This window comes from Alligator mississippiensis, chromosome 8 (assembly GCF_030867095.1).
Source record: "Alligator mississippiensis isolate rAllMis1 chromosome 8, rAllMis1, whole genome shotgun sequence".
Lineage (NCBI taxonomy): Eukaryota > Metazoa > Chordata > Crocodylia > Alligatoridae > Alligator > Alligator mississippiensis.
Window position 1 is genome coordinate 82,910,020 of NC_081831.1, and position 14,956 is coordinate 82,924,975.

The window sequence follows — 14,956 nt, forward strand, 5'->3', positions numbered from 1 at the left end:
TACGCAGAGGACAGGGGAGGAAAAGTAGAGTAACTGCAGTGGGAGATCCCTGCCTTGGCACAGAGTTACTGGGCCTCCGGTCCGGCCTCCTGCTCATTCTCCTGCCTGTCAGCTGGCTCACATAGCCTCCCTGCCTTGCAGCGTGCTTGGAGAGGGTCTGAAAGCCTGTCTTGAGGGGGAAGAGGTTACTGACTCAGTGTGAAAGGGCTCTGGGGCAGCCTAGCCCAGCAGGGTTTGTACAGCGGGGCTGGCACGCACGTGCTTGCACTCATGGCTGGGCTCTAGCTGCATCCACACCTGGGCATGCGGGCAGAGACCTGGATGGGGGCTGCCGGCTCTCTGCACTATGGGTCTGTGCTGGGCCGGAGCTTGTTTCCTACCCTTGGAAACCACTTTCAAAAGAGACCTGGATTGTGTGAGCAAGGACTGGATGAAGTCCAAGTCGCCGGCCGGTGCTGTGCAACGTGCTCTGTCACTGCCACCTCGTGGCGCGGAGAAGGAAGGATGACTAACGTTAAAATGTCCTGGCTCGCTGGTGCCGAGGGTGAGAAAACTGGAGCCAGGCTACTCATGGAGATGACTCAGGGTTAAACATCTTCCCTTGTTTCAAGCCCTCAGTTTTACAGGATTGGGACCTCAAGGAGCCCTTGCCTCTGGGGCAAGGAGGAGGTACTTCTAGGAAAACCTCTCCCTTTCCTAACAAAAGAAGGGAAAGTGAAACTCTCCTGGCAGTAATGTTCCCATAACCTTTGCTGAACAGCTGCAGTAGCCAAGGTCTAAAAGCTCCAGTGTGGGCGAACAGGAGCCCTCCCAAGCACGTAGAGGTGAACGTGGCAGTGGGGCGAAGGTGCACGTATTGCACGTGCCGTGAGCTTGTGAACTGGCTTGTCCCTGGAGCAGATTCCTGGTGCCCCGAGCTCTTCCTGCTTTTGCTTGCAAGCTGTCCGTGGCCTGAGGTGCAGCTAGGGCTGTGGCCTGGCCCCGGCAGCGGGCACGATCGTCTCTCGTGTGGTCCCTCCTGTGACACACGTGGGAGAGGAAGAGCACCAGCCCTTCTTCGTGTCCTGCACCTCTTCAGCTCCTGCTACACCTTGCATATATGTGATTTAATGGGCAGTTGCACAATAAATTTAGACCTACCATAAGTGCAAAGTACTTATCTCACAATGATCTGGTTAATCTCACAATAAATTTAGGCTGGCTGCATGTGCAAAGTAACAATCACCCAATAAAACAACTCTCTAGCTGTAAAAAGAACCAACCTGCTATAAGATTAGTGCTTGAACATGTCACAACTCCAGAGCTGGTTTCCATCCAGCTTTTATTTGAACAGGTAGCAGGGTCCTTGTACCTCTAAGTAGTCTCCTTCAGCCTAGGGTTTGGCAGCTGTTTTGCTCTTGGATCTGCTTCCAGGGATGGATCTACACTGCCTTCTCTCGGGGTGACTTGACTTTGCTGCACCCGAGCCTTTCTTCCCCCGTCTCGGCCCTTGCAGACTGGCAGGGGTGCTCTGCCCTGGATGGAAACGAGAGCAAACTGGGGATGGAGCAAGAGGCCTCTTCCTAGGCACTTGGAGCCTTTGCGGTCGGAGACCCTGACCCTTGCAGCGTGGCTGAAACCCTCATCTCCCACTCAGCATCGCCTAGAGCCCAACACGCATCGCTCCCTGGGTACAAAGAAACGGGCGGCTGTACTGCGCTGCGAGGAGCTGAGGGCTGTGCTGTTCAGTTTTACACTAAAGCAAAAATGAATGCAGCTTGCTCAGGATGTGCACTCACCCCTAGCTGATCTATTAAGTTTTAAAAAAACACAACAAACTGGGTAAAAGTAGTGAAAATAAATGGTTTCATTAGCCGGATAGTCCTTCAAGTCAAAGCGGAGGATCCTAGGTGAGAGGGAGGGGACCTCAGGAGGCCCACCCGAGCCCTTCCCCCCCACAAAGCAGGACCAGCCCCAACTACATCACCCCAGCCACGGCTTCGTGTAGTCCAGTCTCAAAAACCTGCAAGGACGGAGACTGCACCACCTCTCTGGGGAGCCTGCTCCAGTGCTTCACCACCCTCCTCGTGAGAAAGTTTTCCCTAATATCCAACCTCAACTCCCCTTGCTGCAGCCTGAGCCCATTGCTCCTTGTCCTGCTATCTGCTCCCACTGAGACCAGCCCAGCTCCGTCCTCTTAGCAGCCCCCCTGCAGGGAGGTGACGGCTGCTATTCAATCCCCTCGGTCTTCTCTTCTGCAGACTCAACCCCGCAGCCACTCGCGCTGCCAGGTCCCCGGGGTGTCCACGCCGCTCTGCACAGCTGGCCAGCGGGCTCCCCGCCCGCCTGGCTCTTGCAGGAGGCTGCGAGCCCGGGCCCTTGCGGCTGCCCGAGCCGGAGGCCGGGTGCGGCCGGCGGGGCTGGGCTGGGCTGGGCGAGCGGAGAAGGGAAGGGGAGGGGAGGGGAGGGGAGGGAGGGCAGGGGAGGCGGCGGCGGCGGCGGCGGCGCGGGGCTGGGAGCGCTGCCCGCCCGGCCGCCGGCCGGAGGAGCGATGATTAGCAGGAGAGGTAAGGAAGGGAGTTAGGAAGGGAGGGAGGGAAGGAAGGGAGGGAAGCGCTGCGCAACAAGTGTGCCGGGCCGGGCTGCGGACGGCGCTGCGGGGCAAGCCCCGGCCCGGCCCGGCCCGGAGCGGGGTGTGCCCGCGGCTTGCACCCGGGGCATCGTGCCACCCCGTCCCCGCCGGCCCCCGCGCCCCGTGCCCGGCCCGGCCCCTCCCGGCAAAGTCCGGGCCAGACTCTCAAAGTGGGGCGTGGAGGAGGTGCTCCTGTCCGGGGTGCCCCGACCAGCCGGCCGGCCAGGCGTCTCCGTCTGCGCAGGGTTGGTGCCCAGCACCCTGCCTCTCGGCGCCGACGCCGCCTCGGTGCGCAGAGGCCAGGGGTGCAGGCTGAGCCCCCCGTGCTGGCGCCAGCCCAGGGCGGGTGGACAGGGGCATGCCGTGAGCTCTCCCACGAGCGTGGGCCCCTGGGCTCCCGTCCCTGGCTTCCCTGCTCCAGAGCAGGGGTGAAATGGGAGAGCTGCCCACCCTCCTGCCTCCGGCCCGGGGCACCGCTCGCCCGCCTCGCCCCGCAGCTGGTCCTTCCAGGCCAGACGAGCCTCCTGGGGCCGAGGCGGAGGCGCCCCTCGCTCATCTCCAGGGGGTCTGATGCGGGAGGTGTGCACTCCCAGGCAGGTGCAGGGCTCGGGCGTGTGGGGCGGCAGCACCCTGCGTGCGTGCCCCGAAGTTGCAGTTCTCAGCCTGGTTGTTGGTGAGCAGGGGTCTCCCCTCTCGCTGGGCTGAGCTGGCGGGCCGAGAAGTGGACCGGCTGCAGACGGAAGTCCCTTCGGGGCTGGGGGGCAGCACAGCAGCTTGCCCGGCCCCAGCCCGGGCCACGTCTGCTCCGTGAGCAGAGGGGGTTAGCATCCACCGCTGGCCCTCAGCTGGGATTTGCAGAAGCTCATGAATCCCTCCGGCATGCCAGGGAGCCCCAGGCTGTGCCTGGGTCAGGGCAAGCCCTGGCTGTGCAGGCTCAGAGGCAGGCTCCAAGTGTCTCTGTTTGTGCTAGGGATTATTCATGCCTCGCCAGCTTCCCTTTCCCCCTCTGGGCCGTGCACGATGCCCCGGTGCGGTTGGTAGACCACCTTTTTCGCTGGAGAAGGCGAAGCAGCCGCGAGGGGGGAGCACGGCCTGCAGGCAGCCGGTCGTGTCTGGGCTCTGCTGGGCCCAGCCCCCTGGCCGGGCTGCGGCCAGGCTCCCGGGGCCAGGCCGTCTCTTCTGCATTCGCTCCTAGGTCAGGCGAGGAGCCCCTGCCGCTCCCTGGACACGTCCCCTCCCCCTCTCACACAGGCACTCTTTGTTTTACGGAGGCCTCCTAACAAAGGGAAACGTTCCCTGATAGGGACCCGGGGCTCAAGGTCTGTGAGAACCGCTCCTCCTGTCTGAGATGCCCTTTGCAGCCAGGACAGGCTGCATCAGGGCTAACGGTGCCATGCCGGGGACGAGCCCAGAGAAGGGTCAAGCTCCCCAGGCTGGACGAGTCTCCGTTCAGTGCTGGGACCCCCACCCTGGCCTCCCCCACAACCACCGCTTTGCTGCACCCCTTCCTCCCAGTGCAGTCCTGCTCTTCCAGCCCGGGCCTCTCCTTCCACGTCCCTGCCCTGGCCTCTCCCAGCTGCCCCAGAAAGCAGCTCTTGCCCCAGGCTGCGCTCCTGGCTAATGAAGACCAGCTTGGGATGCAGGTCGTGGGTCCCGTGGGGACACCATTTGTCCGAGGGCGGTTCACACGGATTCCCCCTCCTCTGCTTCCAGGGGCAGCCGCAGCCCGCAGGTCGGAGGTGCTGGTGCAGCTCTGGGGTGGCTCTGTACCGTGGGTGGAGCCTGCAGTATAATGCTGGAGGTTTTGGGGGTAAGTGGGCATGTCCCTTGAGCTCTTGCCGTCAGGTTCAAAAGGAATCTGAAGAAACCGAATCTCGCTTTCTGTAGCCGGTGCCTGGCTGTGACTTCCAGATCTCGCTGCAAGGCAAAATGTGGCTGTGGCTGGGAGCCCAGTGACAGCAGGGACGTGGACGGAGGGGTGGAAGAGCCACTCCAGCTGTGAGCGGGGCAGAGTCTAATTGTCTCGTGTGCGTGGGCTCATAGCAGCGTCGGGTTGACGAGGACCCCGGAGGCATCTCGCTCGCCTCCTGCACGCAGGCCGAAGACGCCTACCTAGACCATCCCTGGCTGCTGTTTTTCTAGCGTTAGAGATTAAACTGTGCTTCTCCTGTCTTGCCTCCCTAGACACCCGGCGGGCCGTGGAAATCCTGACCAGATACCAAAGCACTCTGAAGTCTCCAGATGAGCAGCAGCTGAAGACCTCCATCGGGAAGGTCTCGCACATCTTCCGAAGCGAGCTCTTCCAGGCCCTGTTAGGTAAGCACCGTGCAGCATGTGCACCTTGCAGCCCGCTGCTGGGCAGCCTCTCCTGGCTTTGCCCAGAGCAGCCGTGCACCGGGTCTGGGGGAAGGATGCTGGGGGCGTGGGCTCTGATCTCCTGGTGTGAGGCAGACTCCTCAGTGAAATGTGGGCTAAGTAACCTACAGCAGGGCACATGTCAAGGCTTTTCCAGTATCTGCCCCGGCGGGGCAGGAGTGATCCTGTGATTCCACCTTTGTCTGCAAAGTCCTGGGCTGCCATGGGAGGGCTGCTGAGAGCAGCTCGTTGCCCTAAGAAGGCCCCGGGGGAGAAGTTGGAGCTGGGAGCCTAGTTCAAACCCCCCAACCCATTTGTGAGTACAGTGGTGCACGTACAGGTCAAAGCATGTGAGAGGTCAAAGCTTCGTTCCAGAGGTGGAGTCAACCGTGCAAGTCTGTCCGGCTGAAAGGCAGTGAAGGTCAGTTGCTAAGAGGCCCCATGGACCACGATCCCCAGAATCACAGACAAGGAGGGTGGCAGGGACCTCAGGAGGTCACATCCAGTCCAACCCCCTGCTCCAAGCAGGACCAGCCCCAACTGCATCATCCCAGCCAAGGCTTTGTCTAGCCAGGCATTAAAAACCTCCAAGGGTGGAGACCGCACCATCTCTCTGGGTAACCTGCTCCACTTTGCTACCCTCCTCATGAGGAAGTTTTTCCTAATATCCAACCTCAACTTCCCTTGCTGCAGCTTGAGCCCATAGCTCCTTGTCCTGCCATCTGCCCCCACTGAGACCAGTCCAGCTCCGTACTCTTTGCAGCCCCCCGGCAGGGAGCTGAAGGCAGCTGTCGAATCCCCCTCGGTCTTCTCTTCTGCAGAACTCTCTCCTGTCCAGATTCTGTGTTTGGACGGATGCCTCAGCCCTCCAGTTTTTACCATAGTGTTTTTTAAGGAGGATTTTTATCCTCTTGAGTGCCAAATTCAGTGCATATTAAGACTTCTTGAAGTTCTGTGCAGCACTGTGCAAACCCGATGATGCCTCGTGGTGCCATGTTTCAGCTGGACACTGTGCTGGCCATTCAAAGGGCATCTTAGCACTAGTGTACTGTGCAAAGCCTCATCCCGGACTCTCTGCACAAAGCCTGCTCATTCTGGCTGTTGTGCCTGTCCACTCTTATCATCCCTCAGGAAGTAATTTCTCCTGTTTGTTTCCTGTGGGACATAACATTTCACATACATATGGCTGGGGAAACACCTTTCAGTACAGCTCTGTCTATTGGGCACTTAGACCATGAAGCATCTGCAAGTAATACCAAGTGCTGAGGGGGAAATGCATGCTCAAGAAATAAACTTTGGAGCCAGCCCATCTTGCAAGTGAAAGGACACTTGCGTCGCTGTGTAGCTTTGTGTCATTTCTTGGAATTACCAAGTGCAGGCAGAGTTCTCCATTCATTGCCTGGGAGCTTTCTTCACCGGGTCAGACCAGGATGTGCTGTTTGTCCTGTGGGGCAGGGCTTTCCCCAGCATTGTTTACGTGCTAGAGATTTGCATTCGTTGCTCTTTGCTCCGGCTCCTCCTATTCCCACGAGAGGCGTACAGCACTCCTCGCATCTGGCACAACCTGGGCTTTCCCCTCTTCCAAAACACCCCCGTCACAGTGACGCTCCGGGAGCGTTGCTTTTCACTTTTCACTTGCCACGTCTCTGGTGGGCTGGGGTTTCTCCTGCCTGGCGCTCAGGGAGCAGGGCTGGCAGGGACCTTCGGAGACCACGTCTAACCCAACCCCTGCCTGAGGCAGGGTCAGCCCCACCCCATCTATGCAGTTAAATCTGTGGGGCTGTCGTCATTCATCCGTTAGCTCCCTGCTTGGCTGGGCCCGCTGCCTGCCCACCGCACGCTCGGTCGCAGGCGGCAGAGCTCTCCTTGCCGCAGCACACTGTGGCTGCTTCCTCCAGGTCCCTGCTTGTGCCTCGCAGACACCAAGAGGCATGAGCCGGGTCCAAAACTCATGCACCCGCTAGCGTGCAGGGCCCACTTGGTCCTGCCCTCCTCGGTCGGCCCGAGCCTGCCAGCACATAGCCCTCCGTGCCCCGTGCCCGGGGCCGGCAGGGCCGTGTGTCCTGGGGATGGCGAGGGGGACGGTTGGGGTGCGGGCTGCCTGCCATGGGAGCGAGCCGTGCTTGGCGTGGAGATGCTGTGCGAGGCGGGAGTTATTTCTGGACCGAGGCTGCTGCTGCTGCTCGGGAATGCACGAATGCTGGGCCCCGACACAAAGGAAATTCTTTGGCCGTGAGCAGGGGAAACAGGATTTGCTGGCTCTTGCCTCCTGCCTTTCTCTTACATCGCCGGAGGCTTTGCCAGGCCGAGTTGGTGGTTTCGCGTGACGCTGGCCGCGGAGGGATCGGGCGCCGCAGGACCCCAGGACTCGTGAAAACAGCGTGGCCAGTCTTGGCAACAAATGCGATTTTGGCCCTTGCTGCAGGCGGTCTCTCACGATGAGGCAAAAAGTGACAGCCTCCAGCTTCCCCTGACCACCGTTAGCACGCCCAGCTCGCGTGCTGGAGGCGAGCTCGCAGCCCCTGGTTTCGGGGTAAGGTGCCTGGGAGCTTCTCGGTGCTCAGCTGCAGCCCCCAGCCTTTCGGGAGGAGCACGGTGAAGCAGGAGCTGTGTTATGCACCCTAACACGGTGCTCCCATATGGCTCCCTGGCACCCAGACCGCCTGTCCTGCTATTTCACCCACTCGCTGCTGCAGTGGTAAGGGCTCTGCTTCAGCCCCGGTGCTGGCACGGTGATGCTCGACCAGGGTGCCGCTTGGAGGTTTTTACGGCCCGGCTCAACACAGCCTCGGCTGGGACGATGCAGCTGGGGCTGGTCCTGGTGTGAGCGGGGGGCTGGACTGGATGTGACCCCCTGAGGTGCCTCCCAGCCCTCGTGCTGCGCGATGCTGTAGAGCTGGGGTGCCGCCAGATGCTTTGAAGGGTGCTGAGAGATGAGCATGTTTGCCCCTGCCCACTGCCGGGCCCCTCTGCAAGGAGATAAGCACTGTAATACACACAGTCGTTTTGGGCATCGGGTGCCAGTCCATTTGCAAGTGGTATCGAGGGGTGCCTTGAGTTCAGTGAGGGGTGCCTCGAGTCCGAAAACCCCCGTGCTTTTCTATCCATGAGGCACAAGCATGAATCATTTGCAGGGCCTGGACAAGGGCACTGCTACATTGTGCTTGTTATAACACTATCAGGGAAGTGAATGCAAGTATCCTGACACCCGGTATCACTGCTGTGTGACATACGTGTGCCACTCATTGGCTGTGTGTGCATGCACGTGTGTGTCTCTCCGGGCCGGGCGCAGAAGACAGCCGTGTCGCGGGCGAAGCAGCAGCGCTCTGTGCCCCGGATCTGAAGGCAGGGCTTCAAACAAACACATCTCTGCGTCCCACTTAGTGTGAGCGTCCTGCTGTCCGTGTTGGAGTAGGTTATTTTGCATCACTGAGCATCCGTGCCCTGCTGTAGCCCCTCTTCTGAGCCCTGCAAAGTCCTGGTGTCTCTGCCTGAGCCGTAGCTCCCACGCTAAGCACAGACCGACCGAGACACGAGGCTCTCCTTGGGCGGCCTGGCCCAGGCTGGGTGTGCAATGCCGTCTCCCGTAGGCAACGGGCGCGCGTGCCAGACGCACCGACCTCCTGGCACAGGGTATGCGCGCGGCAGGCTCTGGGGCTGTACCTCCAGGCGTGTTGCTCCAGACGCACAATCCTACACGCGTGCTGCCGGACCTGGCCTGGGCGTGCTGATCCAACGGGCTGCTTCCCAGAGGCCCCCACGCTGCGTGTGGCATGTCTTGCCTGCCTTCCCCCGCTGCTGAGCACCATGCACGGCAGCGCTGCCCGCGGGCGCTGCGGGGGAGGCGCTCCCCGCTCGGCCAGCCTCCAGTGTTGCCAGGGCTCCCTTCCCCGTCCCCCCTTCTCCTGCCCTTTCCTTCTCGCATGTGCTCACGCTGCTTGGGAAGGGAGGGAGAGGAAGTGTGGGAGGAAAAGTGAAAGAGCGAGTGAGGGGGAGCGTGGTGGAGCTGTCACAAGTGGAGTAAGGCAAGGCTGGGGGGAGGCGTGGGTGACGGAGCAGAGAGGAGAACAAATGCAGGGGCCGGAGGGCGGAGAAGGGGCAGAGACGGGGGGACACGCCAGTCGCTGGTTGTGCGCACAAGGAAAGAGCTGGGGGAGCCTCGGTCAGAGGCCAGCCGGGCTGGGAGAGCCGTCACGGGGCAGGGAGGACGTGGCTTCCTCTGCGAGACGATCCGTCTCACTCCCAGAAGACACGCTGTGGGCTGAAAGGGGCTGCCGTGTCTTTTGGGAAGGCTGGAAAATCAAAGTGGGGGGGAGGCTGAGGTGGTGGGAACCCATGCCCGGACAGGTGCCCTGCCCCGAGGAGTGGGCAGAGACAGGAAGGACGAGGCCTCCCCTTCGTGTGTCTGGGGCACGCGCCTGCGGACTGTCGCTGCCAAGCGGCAGCCAGAGGTTCGCAGGAGCAGCGGGGACGTGGATGGATGGATGGATGGATGGATGGATGGATGGATGGATGGATGGATGTCGGCAGCTCAGCAAAGCACCCCGCTCCTATCCCCAACAAATGCATCCCCCAGACGTCCAAGCATGGTGGCACCCAGGGCACTAGAGAGACGGTAGGGCTGTGGGGTGCCACCCTGGAGGGGACCTTTCTATCCTCCAAAAATGTTCTTATGCCACAGAAATGGGGCACAGGCTCCTGCCTGAACTCGGCAGTGGTAGCTGCCTGTGGGGACGGAGCCTGTCTTGCAACGCAGGCTGGTCGCTAGTGCCTAATGCCGGTGATCAGAGGGCTCTGAAACATTTAAAACAACCCTTAAAGCGCTCCTGCCTCTGAAATGGCCGTGTGTGGGATGGGAGGCAGCAGACGGGGACAGGGAGTACCAGCATCCCCAACTGGCCTAGTATAATCATGAGCTCAGTGTTGGTACTACATGCAGGGATTCATAATTATCGCACAAAGTGCTATGCCTGTGTAATTGGAGGGAATAGAAAAAATGTAGTCTGTTATTTGAACAAGGCTGTAATCATGGAACAAAAAAATGTATGGTCTTTGGGGCATGGACTGTCACTTTGTATAGGGTTTGTACAATGGTTGGCACAAGATGGTTCAACCTCCTTGGCCTCCAGGCACCGGTCCAACTTCAATAAATGTTTAAAGATGATGCGTCTCCTCCAGAAGGAAACGCTGCAGACAGATTCTCATCCCCGTCACCCAGTTTCAATCTCGAGTAACTCTTACTTGCATACTAAACCCAGCAGGGAGTTACCCTGGGTTTACACCAATGTGCCTGGACTGAATTTGGCCCCTTATGCTGAGCATACAAAATTACCTTTGGTATTTCCTGATTTCAGTGCTCAGTCATGCATTTACAATGTCCTCTTCCCAAAGACTTGTTTTCTATAATAATTCCGTGTTGGTAAAAAAAGTACGTGAGAAACTTGTGTACAGTTCCTGACGTCTCTAAGAAACGAATGAAGGGAGCATATCTGTAATTTGCTTTAATTAAACTGTGACTGCCCCTGCCCTGAAACAGTGCGGGCATTGCCGTAAGCCTTGTCCTTCGCTGCCTCCGCTCTCCTTATTGTTTCCTGCCTGTCCATGGCATCGTGTCTAAGGTCCGACTCCAGTCCTGCAATGACCTCTGCGGGCCCAGGCGACACGAGCGCAGCCCCACTGCTTGGGGGGCCCTTCCTCTGCTTTGGGACCTGCCTTGCGGACGCCGAGGGAACGTGAGCGGTAACGTGCCGGGGTGGGTCCTGCGGCGTCCAGGAGCCCTCCCGCAGCTCGGTCACTTAACTCCACAGATGGTTTGTCTGGTGACAGACTGAGAGAAAGGCTTTTTTTTTTTTTAATCCGATTTTTCTTTTCATAAAGTTTAGTGCATGCCAGCGGTAGCTGAGAATAATCTGGATAATTAGGAGCTAGTGCTACACTGTTACACAATGACTTTTTATAACAGAGGGAAGGATGTTTTCGCACTGAAACAAAGTCCTGTTTGTGCTGCTTAATAGTGATTAGTTACTGTGATCTCATGTCTGGTCTAATGGCTTCTTGGGTTATTGGCGGCTTCCTGGGCACTTTTAGGGTACGTGTGTGGCTCTCCCGAGGTCCATGAAAGATGCACCCCAGGTTTCCCCCTGCACCCTGCATTGCTAGCTGCCCTGCTTTTCCCTCCGGTCACCTCGGGCCAGATTCAGAGCTGCAATCCTCAGGAGCCGTGGTGCACGAGGAGCGACTCACAACGGGGCATTGGGTTTAGGAGAGGCCATGGTGCCTCTTGGATTCGGGGCTGCTCTGGAGCCTGGCATGGTTCCCAGCATAAGCAAAGCAGCTCTTGAGGCTGCTTGAATTTATGGCAGCTTTCCCATCGCTGCCAGTGAGCTGTTCAACAGCCCGCAAGAGCTGAAGGACAAAATATCACAGCCGCTCCCTGTCCCCTTCCCAACGTGCCCCGATACTAAGGGGTGCGCGGGAGACCATGGGGGGAGGACTGCCGTTAACTTCCCTTCGCGGGGAGATAATCCTGGGGCTTTGGTATAGAAGAGCCTATTTCAGGAACTTCCCTACGCAGCAGCTTCCCAAGTTGTTTGTGCGGCCATATGGTGGCACAGCGAAAGCAGGTCAGTGTGTCTGGTCCGCTCGGCGCAGGCTCTTGCCGCGCGCTCCCCGGCGTCCCCAGCTTTGCACAAAGTGATGCGACTGCACCTCCCTCGCGTGTTTGGTCTCTCCTCTCCCGAAATGGGGAGGTGTGCATGTGGCATTGTGCTTTGAGTAGGTTTTAGAGGTGGGCTTTTTAATATACAGGTTCTGTGCATTCGTGCTAGAGAAGGCAAAGAAAGAGAAATGCCCCTTGCACTGGAGAGCAAAGGATTATGAGGTTGGTGGTGGTCCTTTATCTGGGGCGAGGGGGGTGTCTTTTCTCACAGCCTTGGATTTATCCCTGGGGATGGTCCACCTCCTTCACCGATGAGCTTTGCCCTTATCCCGGCTGGTGCATCCAACCAGAGGAGCACCATCCTCTCCAGTCCAGAGCTGCAGGTTGCTTTTAGATGCTGTGGGACCGGGCCATGGCGAGCCTTGCAGATAAGGACTGCAATCATGAACTTGGTTTGAAATTGCGTGGGAAGCCGGCATACGTGGTGGAGGGAAGACTTCATATGCTCAGGGTAGCCCAAGCTGCCGAGGAGATTCACGGCCGTGTTCGGTGCTAATAGTTGTTTCCTAAGTGCGGACGGCTTCGTGCCCAGGGGTGTCACACTCGCAGCCGGCGTGGTCCAACCTCGTGCTGACAGAGGCACGAATAAGTGAGGGCAGATCATCACCCACCAGGATAGCAAAGTCTCCTTGCCAGCTGGAGAGGACAGAAGCATTACTCATGTGTAAGTGTAGCCTCAGGAAGGACTCCAAGAATATTCCTAAATTGCAGACTGAATTGATGAATTGCCATGTGTGCTTTCAGCCAACGGAGGCTGAAATCTGGCTGGGGGCTCCACATAGTGTTTTCTTCTGCCCACCGGCATCACCCCGTCTTGCTTGGGGTCGGTTTCAGCTGGGGCTGCTAACGGGGTGCCGCTGGCACTGGGTGCACTGGTGGCATACATGGGGGTGACCTGGGGACCTGGGTGCACCGGTCAGCAGCGCCGCACGCTAGAGAGAGCCGGGAGAAGGGGAGTGGATGTCTGCTGTCTCTGGGCAGGTCATCTCTCGGTATCAGGAAAGCCGTTTCACTTCCTGGCCTGAATCCAGATTGGGCTAGGCGTCAAATATTAGTTTCAATTAAATGAGCTCGTAGCTGGCTTGCTCGCAACTGTGAGGTGTGTCGCAGGGCGCATCTCTTCCGTGTAGGTTGGACTTTGGTACGCTTGGAGGAGAAAGCGAAGCTGCCTCCTCCGAATGAGTCATCCCTTATTTTGGACAGGAATCGGCGCGGTGCTTGGTGCCAGACGCAGAGCCTGGAGGAAAACCCTGCCTTTGGGCAGTTCCTGCCTCTCGTGCAGAGGCTGTTGCAGGGGTCAGGCTAGGGTTAGGGCTAGGGTGCAGCTGTGAAGCGCTGGGCACTTGTGTGGAAGAAGGCTTCAGAAGTAATGAGAGGCAAAAACTGCTGCTGGCCTCGAAGTTGGTCAGGCCAATGTGGGCGCCACAGCTGCTCATCTACCTCTTGGTCGGTCCTCGCGCGCTGGCCGAGCTACGTCCTCACCCCGACGCCCCAAACGCTCTCTATGCACCGGTCTGGGAAGCTTCCTCCCCGGACGGCCCAGTTCTCCAAAGGCGCTGTCTTGTACTTCTTCATCTCTCTCCCCCCGTCTCCTCTCCCATGAGTTGGGCAGCCAGTTCTGCCAATGTTGGATTCACTGGCTGGGGTGGAGGGAAAGGGTCCGGCCCGTGCAGGGCCGTGTCAGCCAGCAGAAGAGCGAGCCAGAGGGATTTCCACTCTGTGGCGTTGCCGAAGGGATAGGATAAGGGGTCGGTGTCCGGTGGTCAGAGGGGAGCGGGCTGGAGGAGCAGCCCGGCAGCCAGCTGGGCTTCAAGATCGCTGAGCAGGAAAGCGGCTTGCTGCCTGCTGTTTACAGGGCAGCAGCACACGTGGTCACCGGGCTGGTTGGACTGGGTGTAAGTGGCAGTCGTCGTGCCCAGGGTAGCGGCAACTCCCCTGTTTCTTCTGGTCTCAGTAAAGTGATCGTCTGTCCCGCACCAGAAGGTCCGGGCGTTTATGGGACCCCCTGAGGGCTCAGCCGTAGGTCCTACCTGGCGCGTGGAGCATTGCACCTCATGCCTCGGATGCCATGTAGCCCCACGCGGGTCAGTTGCCTATAGCAGAGGACAGCCAGGCTACGGGCCATGCGCCCTAAAGACACCAGTACCTGGAAGGTATCCAGACAATTTAATCCGTGGCCAGTCTCAACCCCATTGAAGCGGAAGGGAACAAAAAGAAGATAGAGGCCTGCCTTTGCTTCGCTGGGCAGAGCCCGCTCAGTCGTTTGGTTCGAGTTTGCAGCTCCGCAAATGTGTCTCGTGCTGTTTTGCAGACATCCAGGAGTTCTACGAGTTCATGTTGCTGTCGGCACGCGTGCAGCGCGGGGTCCGGGATCCAGCCCCCAGTCCCTCGAAACAGCAGCATGGTGAAGAAGAGACGGGTCCAGCCGGTAGCCCGGGAAGTCCCAGGCATGCTCTAGAGGTAAGAGTCTCCTGCTGTGCTATGCTGCATAAACGCCCACGCTCTTCCTACCTGATCCTACACCATCTGCATAGAAACAAGTGACCGCTGGAAAAACCTCTGTTCCCACACCTGTGCTGGCAAAGAAGTATTTCCACCCGCAGCACCGGAGTAGTTGTTGGTGACACCCCTATTCCCAAACTCATTTCAGGTTCTCAGACTGTCCCCATAACCGAATCTCTGAGCATCTTGCAGTATTGCATTAAGCAACCCGACTAATATCTGTCACATTGGCTTGTTGCCTTTCTCTGCCCTTTGCCAGGAGACTAATTGTATGTATGGGGCAATTTTCTTTTTTTTGAAGCTGAGACTAGGGAGCACGGGGAGGTTTTCTTGTAGGTAGGTTTGTATTCAAATGTCCATGCTGCCCGGGGCTTCCCTGAGGGAAGGCAGGTCTAAGGAGCGTGCTTTGTCCTTCAAGGGGAAGGCGCTGGGCTTTGTTCTTGCTGCCGTCTCAGGCCAGCTTGCTCAAAGTGTCTTGCACAGATGAGCTTTTCACAGATGAGCTTTTCTGCTCCTGGTAGAAAGCTCCATCGTGGAGTTGTTGAGCACAGTCTGTGTCCCAGTGTGTTTGATGACCGGACCATTGCATGAGCAGAGATATAAACGGAGGCCCGAACATATGGCCTGAGACAGTGTCCTAGCTGACTGGAGAGGACAGAAAGCATTGCTCACAGACATTTCCACGTGAGAGATGAGCTTGGACCAGGAATCTGGAAGCCTCTCGTATAATGAAATGAGTTGGTTGATTGTGGGCATGCACTTTGCACCAC

At 58.6% G+C, this 14,956-nt stretch overlaps 1 protein-coding gene across 5 annotated transcripts in view; it reads left to right on the plus strand.

Moving 5' to 3' along the window:
- Window positions 1–2,460: 2,460 nt before the first annotated feature.
- DLG3 (discs large MAGUK scaffold protein 3) overlaps window positions 2,461–14,956 on the plus strand; it is a 115,757-nt gene continuing 103,261 nt past the window's right edge. The window contains exons 1-3 of one of the 5 annotated variants that reach the window (XM_019492817.2): window positions 2,461–2,546; window positions 4,796–4,927; window positions 13,996–14,144. In XM_019492817.2, coding sequence (XP_019348362.2) covers window positions 2,531–2,546; window positions 4,796–4,927; window positions 13,996–14,144 — 297 coding nt within the window. In that variant the 5' untranslated portion in view covers window positions 2,461–2,530. Of the gene's footprint in view, window positions 2,547–2,855; window positions 4,422–4,795; window positions 4,928–13,995; window positions 14,145–14,956 lie in introns of those variants that run through there. The other 4 variants (XM_019492816.2, XM_019492815.2, XM_059732936.1 and 1 more) reach the window with 4 other exon arrangements.